The following is a 23531-nucleotide window of genomic DNA, read 5'->3' as shown; positions in this document are numbered from 1 at the left end:
AAGTGAGTGTAGCTGAGACAAAATATTATTTTATTTTTGAGTGCAGTTCTCTGAAATCCTAATTAGTTTTGTTCTTCTTTGTTTTATAGACCTTTTGTTATGTCCTTTCAAAAGAAGCAAGTACTTTATTTCAATGCACAATAGTTCCTATGTGCTTGCTGTGCATGGCATACTGTTTTGTGGTACACATGGGGCTGGGGCTGGACTCCAGCAGAGGCAGTTCCTCTTAAGACATACTCATGTTCTCTATTCCTGTGACCTGAAATGTCTGAAAAGTCATGGATTTTGGTTCACACAATATATTATTTTATTGGCATAAGAATGCTATGATGTTTTTGTGTGGTATCTGACTAGTAAGGTAAGGTAAGGTAAAACGTAAATGTCCCTTGGGGAAACTTGGGCATGCCAGTAGTAAAATACAGCATACACATGATGATAACAATATGCAATATACAGTACACACAACACAGGATCCAAACATTACTCGAGTGTGTAATTTGTTGGAGGTGCATGCTGTAGGGAGAGGAGAGCTGTGCCTGTGTGTGCCTCATGTGTGCCCTCATGTGACTGTGTTAGAATAAATTGTAGGTGCTGTACTTGTGTGGCTGGTTATGCTGCATGTGAGAGCTACAACCAACCAGCAGCGCCTACCTAAGCCTTAAACATGTACAATTGTAGAGACTAGATTGTTTTTATTTATTTACTTAAATGCTTTTGAAAGCCGTTTTAATGCAGCCTCAACAAGACATATGACATTGATCCAGCATCACTGATCTGATTTTTAAAAAAGATCATTTTAATAATTGTAAATATAGTTTTCTTGTTAGTTTTTTGTGCATTTTTTACTTACGTTGCTCAGGGTTCAAATCCTTTGAAAAATCAGTAAGCTGAAGTAGTTTTCTTATTTAACCTAGCTAAATAAAATAAATGTGAAATTTCCCCACCGTGGGACTAATAAAGGAATATCTTATCTTATCTTAGCAAATGTGTGCATTTTGAAAAGCATTGTCTGTTATGTCTGCATCTGCCAGTGGGACTTCACACAAAGAGTGGGCATAATCATATGTTAATTCCACTACAGGAGAAACTTAATGTTTTCTCCAATTTGATGGAAAAATGTGCATACATTCGAATCAGCTCTTAGCCAAAAGAGTTGGAACATAACTGTTCCAACTGTTCCATAACTGTTCCTGTTACCCTATCCAATCAAACTCTAGTAGTCACAGATACATATAAATATCTTGGAGTTCACTTGGACTCCCACCTTACCTACAAAAAGCATGTCAATATTCTCATTAGCAAGCTTAAACAGAAAATGTATGTCTACAGGTCGGACCTTATCTCACCCATAATGTCTCAAATATCTATTTACATTCTATCATTCTCTCTAAGCTATCATACTGTCTCCCCATCTGGTCTCTCACCTCAAAGGAAATTTTGGACCCCCTAGCAAGACTATACAATAGAGCATACAAAATACACAGTAGACTCTCAGGGCTCTAGTTTTTCGAGGCGGGGGCGTAGCACAAATGCGCTTGTTATGTCCCTGGCCTAGGGGAACCTGGATCCATAACATGAAAAGAGCCCCCCCACTCTTCTCATCCCCAAGAATGTAGGAAATACCAGGGTGAAGTTTACCGAGCAGCGTATTTATTAAAGACTCGGACAGGAGAACAATGCCAAAACAACAAACAAAACAACTAAATGAGCCCTGCCCTTACCTGGTAGAGAAAACAACAGCAAACTAAAGACATTATCTTACCTACCTCCTAACATCAAAACATGAGAAAAGTTACAAAATAAAGAGGCTTCTCCTTCCTACCTGCTGCTCAGTGTTTTTCTTTTTACCATAGGTATTTACCAAAACTAAACAACACAAAATGTCCTAGTAACTAGGCTTACACCAAAACTAACAAAAGAGTCACTCTAAGTGGCTATCAAACACAGTTAAATCACAACATCTCTCTAATCAGTCTCTGCATGGCCTCCATGGTTGGGGATGGAAAGAGGAAGAAGGGGGCGGGAGACCAACACCAGCAGGAAGATATAGTTGGGCCCATCCAATCAGCTACCAGCCTTCAGTCAGCTGACCAATTACCCCATACACCTGCAACTGAACACACCAGGGACCAAACGTCCATAGACAAGTCCCCCCCAATGTTCAGGCACTCCAAAAATGTCCCCCCCCAATATTGCTGGAATATATTAGCAATTCAATAGCAAATTCAATATCTGTCCCCCCCAATGTTGAAATGGTGGTTTTGGCCCTGGAACACACTGATTTGCAGGTATACTGAGGGAGAAGAGGAGGAGGGAGGGAGAGAGAGAACAGTACATCCAACACAACACAAAACACAATTCATAACAGCGCTGCGCCAACTGGGTGTGGCCAGGCGCATTTTGCAATTTTGGCACACCGTGCTCGGTGGCGCAAGTACTCCGCCGTTCCTCTTACCAGCGGAAGGGAGGAGAGAAGGCGTGGAGTGGGTTTGACACAGCCGATTCACATTTAACCAATCAAATGAGCCCCTGTCCTCGCCTTTAAAATGCTCTGCGTGAAGGCGTAATGAAAGTTTACACAACTGACATGGAGGAAGAGAGCAGCAGCAACACACTCAGGACAGTGAGGCCAGTCTTGGCTGCTGGAATATTGCTGGAGCTACCTGCCCTCCATCTGTCCACCCATCCATCCATCCAATGATCTATCCTTACATTCGTCTTCCTCATTCATGTCTTTCCATTACCTAACTGCCTCACATCTCTCTTTTTCCAGCTCTGTCACCGTCTGTTAAAATTGTTGATTTTTACGAGCAAATATAAATTTAACTGTGAAGCCCCCATTTTTAATGAATGTTTTTACCTCAAAGGATAATCCTCGCCATCTTCATATAAATACATGTTTGTTATGCAACTTTCAACTCCATCACTTACTGATGCAACAACACACTAGAGATTAAAACAAAATCCGGTTCATGAAAGCTTTTACATTTGCTGTTCAAACGTCCAGAGTCTGACAAGGAACTGATGCATTTTACATTTTCGATTTGTGTGGAATCAGGGGGTGTATTCAGTGCAGACGCACCAGTACATAACGTCAAGCTAACAGGAACGATAAAGTTCTGAACAACCTGTTGCATTACGCAAGCATTGCAATTATGGAAGCCGAGAGGGCCATTGTCCTCGTGATTGTAGCCAAAGAACTGTCTGAGCAGGACATTACTTTACATGGATCATTAATTATAGGGGTACTGCAATACATTCAATGTCCACTATGAAAAAAACAGTTATTGTTAAACATTGTTTCCAATATTTCCACCATAGGCCTACACAAGTGAGTTTTAAGTTGAATAAAAGTTGCCATATTATTGAGAAAAACAATAAACTATGTCTGATTTATCATCATACTTACCACATACAGTACAGGCCAAAAGTTTGGACACACCTTCTCATTCAATGCGTTTTCTTTATTTTCATGACTATTTACATTGTAGATTCTAACTGAAGGAATCAAAACTATGAATGAACACATGTGGAGTTATGTACTTAACAAAAAAAGGTGAAATAACTGAAAACATGTTTTATATTCTAGTTTCTTCAAAATAGCCACCCTTTGCTCTGATTACTGCTTTGCACACTCTTGGCATTCTCTCCATGAGCTTCAAGAGGTAGTCACCTGAAATGGTTTTCCAACAGTCTTGAAGGAGTTCCCAGAGGTGTTTAGCACTTGTTGGCCCCTTTGCCTTCACTCTGCGGTCCAGCTCACCCCAAACCATCTGGATTGGGTTCAGGTCCGGTGACTGTGGAGGCCAGGTCATCTGCCGCAGCACTCCATCACTCTCCTTCTTGGTCAAATAGCCCTTACACAGCCTGGAGGTGTGTTTGGGCTCATTGTCCTGTTGAAAAATAAATGATGGTCCAACTAAACGCAAACCGGATGGGATGGCATGTCGCTGCAGGATGCTGTGGTAGCCATGCTGGTTCAGTGTGCCTTCAATTTTCAATAAATCCCCAACAGTGTCACCAGCAAAACACCCCCACACCATCACACCTCCTCCTCCATGCTTCACAGTGGGAACCAGGCATGTGGAATCCATCCGTTCACCTTTTCTGCGTCTCACAAAGACATGGCGGTTGGAACCAAAGATCTCAAATTTGGACTCATCAGACCAAAGCACAGATTTCCACTGGTCTAATGTCCATTCCTTGTGTTTCTTGGCCCAAACAAATCTCTTCTGCTTAGAAGAGAACTGACTGTCGTGCTAGATTGTATGCTGCAGTCATGGAGGGAGATCCCGAGGCACTCCCAACGCGTTTCGATGAGTTACACACACACACACACACACACACACACTCACACACACGCACATACTCACACTCACATTCACACATCCTGGACATTTCCATTTGCTCAGAAGTCAACAGGCCCCACCCAGACTATTCCAGTGACCCGCATGAGCGCTCTTAGGACATTTTTTAACATGAGCCCTTGGCCAACCTTTCTTAGCCTTGTCCATCATTTCATGTGCTTTGTTGTTTTAAAATTGTGGCTTGTGATATGGGTTTTCTAGCATTTTGCTCAGGTATGTCATAATACTTGTTTTTATTTTGTTTTTATTTTATGTGTATACACCACTGGTTGCAGTCCCTATACGTGGTCATGTGACCACTCCATGTCCACCCATGTGACCATGTGACTACCTTTTAAATACACACCTGTGCACCTTATGCTCTTACACCCCTGATGAAGATGTAACTCATCGAAACGCGTTGGGTCTCCCATCTGAATAAAGGATTTTATATTTTCACACTCTAGAGTGCCTCGGGATCTCCCTCCATGACTGCAGCATACAATCTAGCACGACAGTCAGTTCTCTTCTAACCTTGTTTGCTATTTTTCCCTTGAAGAGCACCTGAGTTCACTTGTTCCTAATATTTCACAGACTGAGCCTCTGCAGCATTCACCCCCACCCCCTCTTTTGTGCAAATCTCTTCTGCTTGTTGCCTCTCCTTAGCAGTGGTTTCCTAGCAGCTATTTGACCATGAAGGCCTGATTGGCGCAGTCTCCTCTTAACAGTTGTTCTAGAGATGGGTCTGCTGCTAGAACTCTGTGTGGCATTTATCTGGTCTCTGATCTGAGCTGCTGTTAACTTGCCATTTCTGAGGCTGGTGACTCGGATGAACTTGTCCTCAGAAGCAGAGGTGACTCTTGGTCTTCCTTTCCTGGGTCGGTCCTCATGTGTGCCAGTTTCGTTGTAGCGCTTGATGGTTTTTGCGACTCCACTTGGGGACACATTTAAAGTTTTTGCAATTTTCTGGACTGACTGACCTTCATTTCTTAAAGTAATGATGGCCACTCGTTTTTCTTTAGTTAGCTGATTGGTTCTTGCCATAATATGAATTTTAACAGTTGTCCAATAGGGCTGTCGGCTGTGTAGTAACCTGACTTCTGCACAACACAACTGATGGTCCCAACCCCATTGATAAATCAAGAAATTCCACTAATTAACCCTGATAAGGCACACCTGTGAAGTGAAAACCATTTCAGGTGACTACCTCTTGAAGCTCATGGAGAGAATGCCAAGAGTGTGCAAAGCAGTAATCAGAGCAAAGGGTGGCTATTTTGAAGAAACTAGAATATAAAACATGTTTTCAGTTATTTCACCTTTTTTTTGTTAAGTACATAACTCCACATGTGTTCATTCATAGTTTTGATTCCTTCAGTGAGAATCTACAATGTAAATAGTCATGAAAATAAAGAAAACGCATTGAATGAGAAGGTGTGTCCAAACTTTTGGCCTGTACTGTATAAGCACCAATAAAATCACTAGTATTGTAAATGACTGCCTGACGGTTCTGGCGTTCACGGCTCAGGCTCATCAAGGTCCCAGAGCAGAGAAAGACATACTAAACGTGAGTATAGCCATTTATCATATGTCTGTGCATGTTCTCATTCGTCCAAGTCATAGGTATTTCAAAGCAATTGAATCAGGTCAGGTGGACTTAGTTATGTCTTAGAAGACGTTTCGACTAGCCAGTCTGGTCTAGTGAACAGCACAAACTGATAAAGGCAGTTGGATAAGGAGCAAAACGTCTTCTAAGACATTTAACAAAGTCCACTTGACCTGATTCAATTCCTTTGAAACATTTATCAAGTATATAAAATCTACATGTAGATAACTAGCATTGTTGATCATGACTGACTGACGGTTCTGGTGTTCACGGCTCAGGCTCATCAAGGTCCCACAGCAGAGAAAGGCGTTCTACACGTGAGTATAGCCATTCGTAGAATATACTGTATAAGCACCATACAGATCATTAATATTGATCGTGACTGACAGACTGTTCTCATGTCCACGGCTCAGGCTCATCAAGGTCCCACAGCAGAGAAAGGTCTACAAGACGTGAGTATAGCCATTCACTCATCATTTCACTTCATCCGCTTATCCAGGTTTGGGTCGCAGGGGTAGCAACTTCAGCAGGGAAATCCAGTCTTCCCTTTCCCTGGCAACACTGACCAACTGCAGCTGGGGAATGTATTCGTAGCCCTGTTCTTTCGGTCATGATCCAGCCCTCATGACCGTAGGTAAGGGTAGGAACAAAGATCAACTGGTAGATCGAGAGCTTTGCCTTTCGGCTCAGCTCTCTTTTCGTCACAACGGTGTGGTAGCTACTGACTCTCACTCACATTTAGGCAGCTTTCATGTTGATTTTGCAGGTACCATTTAAAGAAGCTGCCAATTGAGGACCTGTGAAGCATTTGTTTCCTGAGACTCTGTACTTGTCTTCTTGCTCAGTTGTGCATTGGGACTGTACAAATTTGGATTAGCTAACACAATGTGCCATTGGACAACAGAAGTGATTGTTGCTAAAAAAAAAAAAAAAATGGTTGTTTGTACACAAATTTGTTTTAGCAATTTACTAATCTCAACTTTGTATCAATTAAATGATCTATTTATTGAATAAAAATGTTCTTTTAATTCAAAACTGTTACATTCCAAGTGATCCTAAACTGTCAAGTGTAATATATTTCCTGTCTTATCAAGTGACAATGGCATGAATATTTTGAGCACTTGTTATGTCTTGTTTCTGTTTTGGGTTGTGCAGGTTCACCCAGTTCTCAGCAGCTCACAGAAAGCTGGTCCACTGGTGGTCAGGATTGCCTTTTCTCTATCTCTTTCTCTCTCTCTTAGCAAGGCATGTTGCACACACATTTATCTGATGACTCCACAGTACTTTTATTTTTTGCCCTTTTAGGTGCACCGTCTCCTTCATTTACTCCTCTGCACTCCAGCACTTCATCCAGATTCCCCATCACTCAAGCAAGTTAGTACATATGTCTAACAATATTTCCATGCCATATACTTTGAACCTGAGCAGTCAGCCACATCACCATTGAATCACCATTGAGAATTGGGTTGTCATTAAAATTGGATATAAAAATTAATTACTGTCATGATATCATGATTATCAATTGGGGTTACCGTTAACCCCCAATAACCTTTTTTTTAATCCAAAGAAAGTCAGTCAAATTAAGTTGTAAACCATTTATCATTAAATTTTCTCTGCATAAGAAATTTGTCTATATACTTTACAATAAGGCTTGACAGTTATAAATGTTAGTATAATGAGTTACTAACATTTAAAACTGTCAAAGGAGCCTCATTGTAAAATATAACCATTTACAGTGCAGCAGTAATTTGATCTTGCAAAATAGTGAGCCTGCACTGATGTATGAAAACCGTTATGACTTGTTTCTAATTGTTTATTAATGATTTGTGATGTATTTACAACCTAATAACCTAATGTATAAACCAATTATAACCCTTCATAAGGGTAGTTCTATTGTAAAGTGGTACCGAAATGTCCAACATGTCGTTTGTTTTAACTACTTACTGTACTGGAGGTCAGCCACCACACTGGCCGGTATTAGGACCAATAAAAACTATGAAACATTACTATTGCAATTTCTCCTGGGTTAGGCCCCTTTTTCAGTTAAATTTACTGGACTAAAGTGTAAGTTCCTCTGGGAATAAAGGAGCTACACAGTTGTGACCACATTACAGTGAGTAATTCAGTCTTTTCTCTCCATTGTTAGAGTTTCAGAAAATTGTCATCACCAAGCTCATGACTCTAGAGAATGAAATAAAAAAAACTGCAGAGAAGCGAAATTCACTCAGCCGGCAACATTGAAAAAATGCAGTCAATGGAGGATTTCAGAAGGATGGAGGCCTCACTGCAGCAGACAACTTGAGTAATTTGGTAAGATGCTTTCAGTCAGTTGCTTCTCTACTGATACACATTCAATATGTGTTGGACCTGTTCATATTAGTCAACTGTAGGGATGCACCGAAATTAAAATTTGTGGCCGAAACCGAAAAAAATTAAAGAGTGGGTGGCAAAGATGTCAAGGACTGCACACACAAAGTGCTGGACAGGTATTTATGCATTTACTTGCACTTAGTTTTTCTTTTGCATATCATACACATTTCTTTAGAAAGTGGAGCAGAACAGTTGACTAAGGGAGGCTTTCTCTGCCTTTGATATCTTTAACTGACTTAAATTTCTCTTGGATTAGGCTCTTCACCAACCAGCTCATGACACAGTTTAACATGAGAGGAAAGGATAAAAAAGAAAAAAATGGATTAGAGGACACAAAAGTGTTTTCCTGCTATAAAAGGTAAGCTTAAATATCCTTTTTCTGGTAAACACGGTTCAGAATGAAACATTTAAAAGTCCACCTCCAACGAAAAATCATGGTTTTCACCTTGTTCACATGTTCATATTGCATTTCCCTCATGTTACAAGACATATCGGGTGAAAAGTTAGCAGTAAACAAGATCTCTGAGTATTTCTGCCTTAAAACTGCAGGGAAACAATCACAGGCTGTCTTGGGCCATTTGAGACTACTCAGTTTGCCTAATCTTTTTATCCGGGTTGCCGCCAAAGAGTTTTCATGTAAGCGCAGAACAGCTTTCATGGAAATTGCTTCAAACTTGCTGGACACATTCATGACCCCTAGAGGATGAACCCTATTTATTTTGATGACCCCATTACCTTTCCTATAGTGCCACCATCAGGCCAAGCTTGTCTGTGTATCTGTGCATGTGTGCACATATATAAAGGTTTCTGCACACATGGTTGCAGCTATTGCAAATTTGCGCTCGTTAATTTCTGTTTTTGTTGTTTCAGATGCTGTCATGCAGTGGGACAGGTCAGCAACTGAGGCCCAAATAAGGAGTGCTGCTGCTGATCATCTCAAACACGCCCCGTGGAGAGTCGGAGGAGATGCATACAAATGAGTAGTTGTTAGTTGTTTATTGTTTGTATGTTTATTTTGAAAATGTTTGGCCTCTCAGTCAAGAGGCTTCTTAACGTCAGAAAGTTGTTGTTTGAGAATGTTGTTTGTTGTTTAAAAAAAAGAGAGAATAAAGGCACAACTCATCACTGATGTGTCCTTTGTTGATGAAGAAAACATAAATCAAGGCTAGTGAAATAAATACGCTCTCTTCTACAGTTACACCACATGCAATAGAAACAGAACAGTTGTGTGTCTCAGACTAATGAAATAGGTTAAAGCAACAATGCCATTAGTGCATAAAGTGCTGTTGTCTTTTTTCTATTATTCTTTTTATTTATTTAAGGATACAAGGATACAAGGAAGTTTATTTGTCATTATACAACAGGTTGAATAATGAAATTAAAGTGTGGTTCCCTCTTGATTGATTAATTGACTGATTGTGTAGAAAATAGAATTATTAAGCCTGGAGGAGTGCAGATGGTGCATTTAGTCTCACAGCCTGAGGGAAGAAGCTGCTCTGTAGTCTGGTGGTACGGCAGGCTGTGGCTGGAGTGGGTGTTGTCTTTTAGGATATTTATTTATTTAAAAGTATGGCCCATCCTTCCTCTCAGGGGTCTTGTGTAACTGTAAGTTTGGACAGCCTGCTCACACACACACATACACATAGATCCAAGTTCTCTACAACATTTGTACTCATTTCTCCCTACACTTCTTCAAACATGCATTCTTCATTTTTGTACATCTGTTTCAGTTTGAGGACAGTGACTCTTTTTACACAGTATCTTTAGCATTTCAATTGATCTTTAATTTTAGCAACTCCGGGTCATTCACTTATCTAATTAGTGCAGGACAGTGGTGGTTTATTGTTGCTTATATTACAAGTTGGTCAATGCTTTAGATGTGTCAGTAAAGAGAAATACTTTTCAAGTTGTTCTTACTAAATTTTAATGTTCAGTGTACAGAAAGTGGCATTGTTTACCTCATTTAGGACATCTTCTGGACGTCTGATAGTGTATTTAAAATGTGTAATCATGACATCTATATGATGTCCAAAAAAGACGTCTTAACTATGGAGGACTAAAAGGGACAGAATGAAATAAATAAATACATCTTTAAATAAATACTTAAAAGTGTCATTAATTAATTAAAATGGGAATTAAATAAATAAATGTGTCATTAAATAAATAAATGTGTCATTAATTCATTAAAATACCAGTTCATTTAATGTAAAAACATATATATAATTATTTCATTATTTATTTAATTATTTCATGGACCGGTGTTGCAGTGCTTCATGAATTAATTTTATCTGTCAAAGTCACCCATCAAAGTCAGTGGGCGGGACTAACGTGAATCTAGCCCAATCGATTGCTTAGGTCTGAAGCCTGGAAGTCTGCCGGAGCCGGGGGAGTTTTGCTGAGAGCCTCTCCAGTTAAAGTTACTGCTTCTCTGAGTAGTTCTGGGCAACTTCTCGACATTTTGTGGCTGCACCTATCTAGCACGCATCGCGCACCGCAGTAACATTTGCTCCTGCAAATCCCCCATTTGCTTGAACCGAGTAAAGGTTGCGCCACCAAGTGTGTCAAAATATCAAATCAAATCAAATCAAATCAAGCTTTATTGTCATTAAGCTACACATACAGCAGTAGTGCACACAAAATGAGATAGAGTTTTTCACTTAGGATCCCCGACTGATGGTAAAGTCAGCAGTTTAAAAGTCTAACAGCTTTCTGGAGGAAGCTGTTGCTCATTCTAGCGGTTTTGCTTTTCACCGTTTGCCTGATGGAAGCAGCTCAAAGTATTTGTGGAGCGGGGGAGAGGGGTCTCTGACAGTGTTCAGTGCTCTACTCCTGCAGGGATGGGATGTTTCCATGGAGCCATGTCTCCGCAAAAGCAAGCACACAGCAGTCTCTCTCCTGCGGGTGTCTCTTAGCAAGCGGAGCTCGTCCAGCTTGTTGTCGAGGGAGCGAACATTAGAGAGCAAGAGCCACGGTCCTGCTGGTCTGGAGGGGTTAGCCTATAGCCTTTAGCCTGTAGCCTGTAGCCTTTAGCCTGTAGCCTGTAGCCTTTAGCCTGTAGCCTGTAGCCTTTAGCCTGTAGCCTGTAGCCTTTAGCCTGTAGCCTTTAGCCTGTAGCCTATAGCCTTTAGCCTGTAGCCTGTAGCCTGTAGCCTGTAGCCTGTAGCCTTTAGCCTGTAGCCTTTAGCCTTTAGCCTGTAGCCTGTAGTCTAGCGTGGATCCCGGCTCTCTTCCCCCTCATTTGTTTACGTTTGCACCGCTTGCGCTCCCTCCTCTCCCTGGTGACAGCCGGTGTAGACGCAGGTAAAATCCCGTGCTGGCGTAGTGTGTCCACATCAAAGCAGAGAGCCTCAGTTCTTGCAGCGTGCTTTACCTGATGTTTAGTAAAGTCTCTGGGCTGTAGGTTATGCAACCTGAGCGTCTGGGTTAAGCAAAACAGTTAAAAACTTTCACTCTAGAATATGTTTACTTGCTCTGCATCAATCGATTATCTGAAGTCGATCTGTCTTGGCTTGCTGTGCTGGGTAACCAATCAGGTGTTAGGATCCGCCCACTGACTTTGATGGGTGAGTTTGACAGATAAAATTAATTCATGAAGCACTGCAACACCGGTCCATGAAATAATTAAATAAATAATGAAATAATTATATATATGTTTTTACATTAAATGAACTGGTATTTTAATGAATTAATGACACATTTAATGACACATTTATTTATTTAATGACACATTTATTTATTTAATGACATATTTATTTATTTAATGACACATTTATTTATTTAATTCCCATTTTAATTAATTAATGACACTTTTAAGTATTTATTTAAAGATGTATTTATTTATTTCATTCTGTCCCTTTTAGTCCTCCATACTTAACAACGTCCAGGAAAGACAAATGGAAAGCTTTCATTCTGGCCCCTCTGAACACATCTTTTAGAGGTACGGAGATGACGTCCTATCAACGTCCAGGAAAGATGTACAGACAACTTTCACTCTGGCCCCTCTGAAGACGTCCATTATAGGTACGGAGATGATGTCACTACAACGTCCAGGAAAGACGTCTAAAAAACTTTTATTCTGGCCCCTCTCAAGACGTCTTCTGGAGGTACAGAAAAGACGTCTTTTTAACGTTTTCTGGACCACTTTTTGCTTAGTGGGTCTATAGACATTTTCTAACGACAAACCAAACTTGCACACATTAGCAATCAGTAATTGATATTTACCCGTTGCCTTCTTGGACTTTAAGTGTGGTGGATTTCTAGAACAGTATACTGTTCTAAGGAGCGCTGCACACGCTGGCGCTGGCTGACCCAAAGTTCTCCTGATCCTGTAACCCTGTATTTGTTATGTCGTTTTGTGTTTCTTGGACGGGATGTAACTTAAACCAAATTTCCCCCTGGGGAAAAATAAAGTATGATTGATTGATTGATTGATATATATCCATGTATGTATGTAAGTATGTATGTATGTATGTGTGTGTGTAATATGTACAGGTATTTTTGTATATGTAGACTGTGTGCCTAGACAATATATGAATGGGTTATGTATGTATGCATGTATGTGTGTGTGTGTATGTATGTATTTATATTCATTGGATGGATGAATGCAATGTTCACGTGTCCGCCCGTTTGTCTGTGTGTGTGTGTGTGTGTGTGTGTGTGTGTGTGTGTGCGTGTGCGTGTGTGTCCAGACATGTTTGTTGACAGACATGTCCACTATTTGAAGTATTGGAGATGTTTTGCCATGGGAACCTGCTGAAAAACAGTTCTTGAACTGAGTCAGGCCAGTCTATGTGGAACTGTAATGTTGCACTGTGACTTTTCCTTTAAATAAACTTAAACTTAACATATCAACATACTGGATATCAGAAAGAAAATCCACTATTTTGCATCCCTTTCTTTCTTTCTTTTAACCCTCATGTTGTGTTCATTTCATGTTAAACACCTTTGTGTTCCTGGTCAAAAATGACCACTGTATTAAATGGTATTCTGCATCTTGCCCAGGGACTACAGTTGAAAAATAGCCATTTGGCTAACATTACATTGTCACATTTACAGAAATGTTTATTAACATGCACTATCCCACTAACATGCACTACTAAATAAATTTTAAAAATACAGGTCTGAACACATTCAAATGTTTTGAAGATGCATTAAGATCTGTTCACTAAAGCCACCTTTGAAGGTGGCCCACATGTGGAGGACGGCCTTGTCCACTGGTTTTCAAAGTGGGGTCCAGAAGGGCCCTCAGCAAAATAAGGAAAAGTTTAATTTCACTGAAATTTAAGTCACTGCAAATTGTCAGACTCCAAAAAAAATGTATGAGCAATCATTATAACAATTTTCTTCTCTTTGGTTTAATCTTACCATGGATTGTCAATGCTAGTATGACATCTGAACAATTTAACTGCACAAATCCACTTGATTTCTTTCAGGAACATGGAGGGGAAGTGATTAACAGAAAATTAGCTAGAATTGCCTTTCACGATTAGAAACTACTGAACATAAACTACAATACCTCTTGATATTAGGGTTCCTATAGGGTAACATCCTTTCAAGTGGTGGTCCACTGCTTATCTAAGGTCAACTTAGGTGTCCAAAGCATGAAAAGGTTTGAAAAGACCTGACCACCTGCATCACTGTAAACAGATCTATGTACATGTACATTGTCCACAATATCTATATAATAAGTGAGAAGAATGAGAAGAGTGAAAACATGGCCTGTGGTGGAAGCGGTCTGTATTGTTCTGATTTTGAGTGCAGGCACAGGAACAGAAATGAACACAAGTCATATGAGTATTTTGCATATAAAGCAGTGACACAGTATCCAAACATAAGTGATCACTTGAAATCCATCTCAACTGAAACTAGATAAAATTTGAATATATCTGGATAAAACCACCAGGTTTGAACAGGATTTGTGTTTCAACAGGAATATGCAATATAGATAGATCTATGGGAGAGACAGAAGTAAATTGGGTCAGAAACTGCAGTAGAAGATGCACACTGGACAACCGTGATGCCATGTTGTGTTGTATGTATCAGGGTAAAGAGAGCAACTATCAATACAAATGGAAAATAAATAAATGATAAATGAATCTTATCATTAGCATGACTGGGACTGAGTCCTCAGAGTTTTGGTCATCTTGTTCCATGTAGTGTTGAGAAGAAACTTCAGTGTTCCTTATTATTGTGTATACTGTTCCAAAGCTATGTAAGTCTCCATGTCAGACACTGATGCGCAATGTACTGTCCACGAGAGTTTGGCTCCATGCAGGATTCTCAGGATGGCTTGGCTGCTGTTTTGTCTTCACAGATCAGCAGTGTGGATGTGCAGTGGAGCTTTCTCCTGGATGAGGCTGACAAACTCGTGTTTCTCCAGGCAGCCGTGGCACTCTTCTCCCCAGGAGGCTAAAACCTTCCTCAGCTCAGCAACTCTCAACTTGTTGAGCCCAGCACTGCTTAGATCCCACAGCCGCTGCTCTGCACACCAGATAAACACCACAAACACCAACAGTCTTTTCACCAATTAGTCTCATAGATTTTATCATGTTTAAAAGGATGCTTCACCCATAATGCATCATTTTTGTATCAAAAACTTACCATAATAAATTTCTTATCAGTGTAAAAAATGGGGTCCATAGTTTTTGTGTCCACAAGTGTGTCTCCCAAGCGGCTCGTCCAGTGAAACACACATGCACGTATGCTTCATGACTGCTAATGAGAGGATTTTACGGAAGCAGTCTTTGCAGCTAGATCTGAGCAAAAATTGGTGTGTTTGGGAAGTCCTGTTCAAAAGACTGGATACTAGAAACTTGGATTACACAGCATGTTGAGTGTGAGCTTTTTAAACTGAATTTTTGACAGCATTTTACTGTTGTAAAATCATAAAACTTACTTTTTTTCATTCGATCAGAGATGGCTAGTGTTTTTATCTCCACCAGCGGTGTTGGACAGGTGTTATGTTTTCGCCCCTTTCCATCTGTCTTGTTTGTAAGCAGCACATCTCAAAAAATTATCAACAGATTTGCATGAAACTTCATGGAAACGTTGAAAAGCAGGAATATGGCTTCACATGAAAATACGTAAAACTTTGAAATAGATTCATACAACAGCATGAAATTTTGTAGCCAGGTTGGTCAGGTGCAGAAGAGCTTTTCATACTGACTGGTCAAAGGAGGGTGTGGCGGTGGGCATGATTTACTTTTGGTGAATATCAAACATGTGGAACTGGCATATCTTGATAATTTCATAGTGTTGGTGGATATATGCATGCCACTGTGTTTTTTTTTTTTTTTTTTTTTTTTTTTTTTTTTGCTTAGAATACAAAAATCATGCATTATGTCTTAAATGTCCCTTTAAAGACACATGCACACACAGACTTTACCATATTTGAGCTGGCAGATCTGTGTGTCTGTGTTGCTGAGGCGCTGGCAGATCTTCTCTACAGGAACATGGGAAGCAAGAGGTCGAGACACTGATGCTATGACACGGGTCGCTGCATCCCTGCTAGCTCCTAGGTAGTAACACTGGCAAAGCACAGCAACACACATAAAGCTGATGAGTGCTGTAGTGGAAAAAATCTCCACACAGAGCCAGAAAACCTCATAAGAGCAAGGACCATGTTTGAGTCTGCATGTGGTCATTCAGGATAAAACACTATAGCAGCTGATTTTACTAAGTATCATTCTTTCAACCAGACAGGAGGAAATAATCATCCTGTTGCTGTAGTGATTGGCTGGAATCAAAACTTGCAGCCTCTTGTCATAGTGAATAAATAACATTTTAAGTATATTAATAAATGCATTGAAATATTTATGTTTTAGGTATATTTATACAAATGCGTACTTTAAACACGTTTTAAGTATATTGATTTGATGCTGTCATCAAACACTATAAACTGTATTTTGACTAAACTTAAAATAAATATAGAAATATAGTGATTTTTTAATAAATACATTACTATAAAAAAAGATATTTTTAGTTCCACCGTGTATATTTAAAGTACACTTTTCAGGTGATTGCTGTCAAATACTCATATAAATACTCACTGCTAGCATGAAACAGAGATTGAGCACACTTACACAAACTTCATTTTTATTATTAACAAAAAAATATACTCAAATGTTTTTTATAGTATAATTTACTAATGTAGTGTTAAAAATATATTTAAATAATATTTCCAGATTGTACATTAAACACTACAGAATTATAAACATGTAAAACTGTGCAGTGCAGATGTAGTTCGGTTCAATTTGAATCATCATTCTAAATTCATGTGTTAACCGGCTTACTGGTTATCAACTGCAGTAGCACAGATGAGACATCCACTTGATAAACTAATAACCAGGAAGAAAAACACACCAAAGGATTTTTTACATTTTCTCTTCTTTCCTTTACGTTATTGATAAATAACCATGGTGTAAGTGAGATAATAAATGAGTAGGTGTGTGTTAAACTGTTTTAAGGTATTTTGCAGAGGCCAACCAACCTCTGCTATGTTTTGGGTGGTTCTTTTCCTCCACATCATGCCATAAAAACAATTAACGCACACCTACTTGTTGATTATCCCCACTTCTTAAAGCATTACAATACATATAACACATTTTATTACTCAAACTTTTTTTTTTTTCACAGCAAGCGGTGATTACACTTTTAGACAATGCATTAATGTTTGAGTACATAATTGTACATGCTAGAACATCCCTTCTCATACTCCATTTTAGGAGCAGTCAGTTACACTTTAAGTGTACTGGAAATGCCCAAGCAGTATGTATAAATATAGTGCTAGATGAAAGCCCAAATCAGAAATTTCAAAAAGACGCCACCCATGCTCTCATCTGAATGATAGCAAAAGAGACAAATGTCCAACTGAAGTTTTTCAGCAGTGTCCTTCATGTACTTGTTGTTGCTGTAATTGTGGTTCATTTATATCCAAGTACAATTAAAATAGTTCAATTTTAGAATGGTAAAGTGCACTTAATCCAGTTAGCTTTTGTCTTTTATAAAATTGAGCATAATTAGTATAAAACAAGTTGTTCCATTTTATCACACTTTAAGTACACGACTTAATAGTCTGGTTGATACTACATTGTGTGCTGTAGCATACTAATATTTAATATATATATATATATATATATATATATTTTTTTTTTTCACTAGAGTTGGCCTCAAGTGAACATGTTTGAGATCCCGTTTCAGGGTAAGGCCTAGAATAAATACAAATACAAAATGAGAGGAAGTGATTCAGGAATTCTTCTGAAAGGACCATGCCAGTGATTTTGAACATATGTTTGAATGCATTTACTACTATTTAGCAATTTTACATTGCAACTAACCATTTTGGATGAGTAGTAAAGATTTTACAACATATAATCAAAATCCATCCATTTTTAAATTTGAATTTTTGGCTGCAGCACCCATTATAATTTAGCTTCTACAGCTAAAAAAGTCATCGACATTCATAAATCACAAAACTGAAAATTCACTGTTGAAAGCAAACACTTCCCCAGGGACTATTTTCTGGCAGAGAGACCATGTCACTCTGACCAATTTCAAGTTATCAAAACACAACAATGCTGATGACTTTATTATGGTGATGGAATACTAGTGTGAGGAAAGTCTGAAGTCTCCAAAAGTTCATTTTCATATTGTAGTGGAATAAATGTAAACCAATGCCTGGATAGAAGGTAGAAAAAATTATATGGGAGATGTTAAATATGCTTTCTTGCTTTGGAAAAATATTAGCAGTTCATAAAATATATACATTTTGTAACTACTACACTAAACATGCAAAATCACTGCTGGCCTTTTAAGTCTGTAAAATATACTAACATACATACTGTCACAAGAATAAGTCAGTTTTACAGAGGTCCTGTTTATCATTAGCTGTGTATCAGTGGTTGTGTGTCTCACCAGCCTCCCCTCTTTCCCCTGGGTCACAGAGCAGGCCCTGGCCAGCTCTTCCTCCACCAGGGCAGGGCTGAGCTCTCTGTGGGCTGACGTCAGACTGTCATATAATCTCTGAAGGAAACCCACACACACTGAAGACACAGGGTATTGTTACAAGGATACAAGGATACAAGGATCCTTGTAACCTTGTATGGTTAGCACACATGCTTGACATTAAACAGTGGGAAACGTGTCGCAGAGGCCTGCAATGCTAGCCAGCCAGAAGCCTGAATAATTTTTTTCTCAATATTTTTACTGAAGTTTCTGATATATAAACAAGTACACAACAAGCCAACAAACCAAACAGTAACAATGGGGAAGGCCATGTTTTGGGAGAGACAAAATTGACATGTTGGATGTGCATGTCACAGAAATACCACCCCTACTCTGCCTCTGATTGGCTAACCCTTACCTAAACCAGCCTAACCAATGAAGGAAACCAATAATAGCCATTCAGAGGCGGGTTTGCACGTCCAGTATGTCAATTTAGTCTCTCCCCTCTGTCACACAACAAAAACACAGAGATGTTGATTATATCCCCATGCAAGACAGAGCCATAGTTATGTAAATACATACAGCAGCATCAGAAACGCTTACACACAAATACACAAATCAGTACAAAGGAGTGCAAAAATAAACCAACAAACAGTATGAAAAGGGGGAGCCCATGTCAGACATCAAAGAAATAAGGGGGCAGGGGGGCATATGGGGTCCTATTTCAGTTTCATGTCAAGAATTAGGAAGAGTGTATCTGCTATGTTTTCCCAGAATTCATTAACACATTGAAAAGTCCAGACACAAAATTCACAACCTCAGCATTAGACTTCATGCGCTCTATGATTCTTTTGTATATTCATATTAAAAGCTGTTAAGTGTGAAGGCGCTCACTCTTGTGTGCACTTGTTTGTGGGTTGTGAGTGATAGCACCACAGCCGGGATATAAATAACCAGTCACACCATGCTAGAGTCGTCTAACCTTCACAGTCGCCTGTCGCAGACACAGAAAAAGCTTTAGCAAACAGAAGAATGGCGAGGGAAGAGGGCAGAATCATCATTGCTACAACATCGTCTGTCGATGTCGCCGCATCTATTCTCAAACTGCAAACTAACAACGCCCGAGCTGTGCCGTTCCCTCACAGCAGTGGGGGTGCGCTCCACTTGGATGTGCTGGTATGCCGCTCATTGGATAGCGCCGAGGGCGGAGCAAACGGTGCCTGAGGAGCGTTATCCGCCTTTGCTCTCAATGAGCTGATTAAACTGGCCACCGGAGGAGTTTAAGGCAGTGGTTCCCAAACTTTTTGTGCCCAAGGCACACCAAAGGACAAGTAAAAATCTCAAGGCACACCTATTGTGCCAAATAGCCTTTATAACACGTGCTATCACTCATATCATGTAAAATATCTGTAAATGTGCATAATTATTTACTAATGCCAAATAAAATGTGACAGAGACAACTATATTACTCATGAAATATTTATTAACAAAATATTTCAAAAATTAATTTGAAACTTCATCAAATTAGGCCTCATCAAAGCAGCAACACACCCATTTAAACTACACAGGTCACAAAATTAAAAACAAGGCAAAGAAAACTCAGCAGAAATAAAGCACAAAGAACTGTCAATGCAAGGAAGCTGCACTGTCCATGGTCCAGGGGTCCGTTTCACAAAGCAGGTTTAGTGAAAACTCTAAGTCTGCTAATCCTGAAATGAGGGAAACTCTGAGTTTTCCGTTTCACAAAGGGAGGTAACTCAAAGCAGAGAAAGAGGGGTAACTCTAGCCCAAGCCTGGAGTGGCTAATCGGGAGGACCGGGACAATTCCCGGTGGGCCGGTCTGATGTTTGGGCCGCGAGGGCCGGTGTTCACTTTTTTATTTTTTATTTTTTTGGGGCCGGTGTTCAGTCACGGCAGTGGGTTGATCACCTATGCGACTTACCGCTGTCCCTGGGCCGCCTCCGACTTTTTTTTTTTTTTTTTTTTGCAGACGCACCCTGACATAACACCTAACTTTGCCTGCAAACCACCGTTCAAGTTAATTAATTATCAAGTCAATGAATTGTGTGGCGTTGTGACATATAACCAGTGGCGGTTCTGCCTATGTTGCCGCCCTAGGTAGCCTGTTACCTAGGGTAGGCCTAGCCTATTTTTCCGAAAAGGGTCTTGCAAAAGAGGGGTTGTCTTAAAATCAGGGTCGTTTTTTATGCAGATCAATATGGTAGTCTAGAAAACTAGCGATTTTTTTTTGTTTTGTTTGTTTGTTTGTTTGTTTTTCTGTTTTTTTTTTTTTTAGGACGCACTTTTCTTTTCTTTCTTTCTTTCTTTCTTTCTTTCTTTTTTTTTTTTTTTGGAGGGCGCTCGTGCGCCCCCAAGTAGATTGCGCCCTGGGCGGTTGCCCACATTGCCCATAGCAAAAACCGTCCCTGACGTTATATAATTTAAATAATAGTATAATGTGACGCCACATAACTGGGAAACTTTGTCTTGAAGCCCCTCAGAGTCAGAAGCAAGATCCAGCACCAAGCATGAGCCCACAAGTCCAGAGTGGGCAGGTAGGATTGCTCATTGAGTGAATATTATTAGAATTAATATAATGAAGAGTATGGTGTAGACCTGCTCTATATGAAAAGTGTCCTGAGATGCTAGATGATTCAGCACTACATTAATGAAACTGACCTGAATTGATCAGAAGGCTTTGGAAAAAGGGGAGATTTGTGGTGAGAATTATGACAATTTTTAAAATGTGGTTTGGTGTCAGAAGCAGAGCCAGGAGCCAGTAGTGATGAGGGGATTGCTCCTGTCAGTATGGAAGGAACAGGTGAGCTGTTGTAACAGAGTGTGTGAACAAGCAAGCATTAGTTCCAATACAACCACTTTCTATGCTCAAACGATAGCAGTGACCCGTTATATTTTTTGATTTTAATAATAATAGGTCGTGATCTAAAGTGGGCCGGTCTGAGACATGAAACTCCAGGGCTGAAAATCCCACTCCGGCCCTGACTGGGAATCACCTTTCATAGATAATAATAGTTTTTAGTTTTATATTAAGTCTTATCATAATTTAATCATGTTGAGAGCTGCTGTTACTAGCTGGCTGCTAGCTAAACAGCAATGCTAGCCAGCTGATAGGCTACCAAAGATCAGATCTGTAGTATAGTATCAATGGTAGTAGTAGTATCAGTACTAGTAGTATTATCAGTGGCAGTAGTAGTAGTAGTAGTAGTAAAGCCTAAATCATATAAATCCAGATTTCCATCTACGTTTTTATCCAAACTGATTTTATGACAAGCTTCTCTATTCCTCCAAGTGACTGACACTGTGAATTAAATGATTATTAGTCGGCTAATAGTGAAAATGTTTTTTGTACATTGAAATAAAACAGCGGATTGCTTCCACTACTGTGTGTGCATTTATATAGCCTATACAGAATGTAAGTAAATTATATATTTAAATGCTGAAAACTAATTTTATTTTTAAATATATATGTATCTGGGTAATAAGATATTAGTTTGAAAGATTTTATTGTTAATACCTAATTAAGTGTCAAGTATATTTTACTCTTATCTGGGTAAAAAGTAGCTTATTTTATATAGAATTTTTGATTTTTTATTTAATCAAAACTTCTGTATTATAATAACATGTCATGACGTTGGTAACAAAAAAAAAAAAAAAAAAAAAAAACGCGTGAAAATTGGTTGAGAAATAAGCAAGTTATGATTTATATTAATTGTACGGGTATTGTCCCCAGTGGGAGGGATGCCCCCTCTGCAATGGCCGCCGCGTCAGCACGTCGCTCACCGTGCTAAAACAGCGCGGTGACGTATCTAGCTTCCTCTCTATATCTATGGCTTTGACCATAGATATCTATAATAAATTCTTTATTATAGATATCTATGGCTTTGACCCCCAAATTTGGAGAGTGGCTCCAGCAGATTCCAGGAACATCTGAGAAGGGGGATTTTTTTTACCTATGTATTGTGTGTGTGTGTGTGTGTGTGTGTGTGTGTGTGTGTGTGTGTGTGTGTGTGTACACGCAAACGGTGTGGCACATCCCTAAGAATACATTTAAAAACGGCAATGGAGTATACTTGAAAACTCTTATCGAACTAAACAACAAAAAACTGGAAGAGACTCTAAAAATATTATCTTTTCTTTCCTTAGTTATTTTTTATTTATCTCTACTTAAAGTAAAATCACTGTATACTACAGTGTTCATTCGTGTGTTTCATGTGGCTCTGATGTGTGTCGCCTCCAAAGAGCATAAAGCGCATGAGAAAATGAATGAGAGACTGTGCTCAATTAGCAGCTGCTCATATTGCACCTCGCACTCATAACTATGTTACATTCAGTAAAAACAATTAGCCGAAATGTTTTTTACTGTGACAAGAAAAAACAACACTTTAATCCAAGACGCAAACAACAGTTTTGCACCCAAATGTTTACTATCTTCGGCAGTTCAAATACTTTGGCTATACGTCATCACATTGCGCCATGAAGACGTTAAAAGTCATTTTTAAAAAATGTATCGAATGAGAGCCTATGTTAATTACACCGCAAAGTTGCGGAGATTACATATATATCATGTGTTTTGCTCAAACAAATAAACCTAATGTAGTATCATCGGTAGGAGAAAAAAACAGGTCCAACCCATTAAAGTGTCAGCAGTGACGCGTACTTACTACTTCCGGAAATGCTGACGGAAGTAGGCCATTTCACTTCCTCTCTGGTCGCCTCCAGGGCACAGCAGGGTGTGTTATTTTCAGCATGGCGGCAATTGGAGTTCATTTCGGATACACATGTGCCTGTGTGGCGATATGTAAGGTGAGTGGAGGCGTGAATAATATACGTGAGGTTTTCTGGGTCGATACAACATATGTTCAGCAGTTCTCAAGCCTTAAACTTCGTGTAACAGTGCAATCTGGTAGCGATAGCAGGTAGCCTACACGGTAACATGCCATGTGAATCAAGCCCATTCAGGTTAGCAATCTCCATCTGAACGGCTCTCTGTAGTTTTCTGCTCTTAAAGACGTGAAGCTTTACAATAAGGGCACAGACACTGAACAGACAGTGTTTAAACGTAAACAGGTAGTACGTGAATATAGTAGTAAAAAGATTGTAGTAAAAAGTCTCCATTCTATTCCAAATCTTCATTTTAGTTTTCATTCCAAATATGAAGCAAAGGTGTCAATGATTAGCATACCTTTAAGCAAAGAGGAGGAACAGGTGAAGACCTGAGTGCTGCTATAGCGTTATGGGAAATTGTTGGA

At 39.4% G+C, this 23531-nt stretch overlaps 2 protein-coding genes and 1 long non-coding RNA gene across 3 annotated transcripts in view; 2 read left to right on the top strand and 1 right to left on the bottom strand.

Moving 5' to 3' along the window:
• The first annotated feature begins 5851 nt into the window (after nt 1-5851).
• LOC115355510 (uncharacterized) lies at nt 5852-9438 on the top strand. Its single transcript, XR_003927887.1, has 7 exons — nt 5852-5910; nt 6228-6266; nt 6363-6401; nt 7255-7323; nt 8096-8259; nt 8576-8677; nt 9190-9438. It is a non-coding gene; the product is annotated as an uncharacterized LOC115355510 (long non-coding RNA).
• Nucleotides 9439-14066: 4628 nt separating this feature from the next.
• Nucleotides 14067-19368, bottom strand: cdnf (cerebral dopamine neurotrophic factor). The gene is made up of 4 exons (XM_030046124.1): nt 19244-19368; nt 18232-18359; nt 15704-15845; nt 14067-14799 (listed from the first exon to the last, which is right to left on the bottom strand). The coding sequence occupies exons 1-4, from the start codon at nt 19320-19322 to the stop codon at nt 14627-14629; spliced, it is 522 nt and encodes a 173-aa protein (XP_029901984.1). The 5' UTR covers nt 19323-19368; the 3' UTR covers nt 14067-14626.
• A 3589-nt stretch (nt 19369-22957) lies between these two features.
• Nucleotides 22958-23531, top strand: part of hspa14 (heat shock protein 14) — a 31913-nt gene continuing 31339 nt past the window's right edge. The window contains exon 1 of the mRNA XM_030045986.1: nt 22958-23085. Coding sequence (XP_029901846.1) covers nt 23029-23085 — 57 coding nt within the window. The 5' untranslated portion in view covers nt 22958-23028. The remainder of the gene's footprint in view (nt 23086-23531) is intronic.

This window comes from Myripristis murdjan, chromosome 23, assembly GCF_902150065.1.
Source record: "Myripristis murdjan chromosome 23, fMyrMur1.1, whole genome shotgun sequence".
Lineage (NCBI taxonomy): Eukaryota > Metazoa > Chordata > Actinopteri > Holocentriformes > Holocentridae > Myripristis > Myripristis murdjan.
The sequence above is the reverse complement of the archived record's forward strand: the minus strand, read 5'-3'. Positions and strand labels throughout refer to the sequence as shown.

Coding starts and splice junctions, on each gene's coding strand:
- cdnf (XM_030046124.1), bottom strand. CDS start 19,322: ATGATGATTCTGCCCTCTTCCCTCGCCATTCTTCTGTTTGCTAAAGCT. Junction 18,360..19,243: donor TGCGACAGGCGACTGTGAAG/GTTAGACGACTC, acceptor CTGTGTCTTCAG/TGTGTGTGGGTTTCCTTCAG. Junction 14,800..15,703: donor GATCTGCCAGCTCAAATATG/GTAAAGTCTGTG, acceptor TCTGGTGTGCAG/AGCAGCGGCTGTGGGATCTA.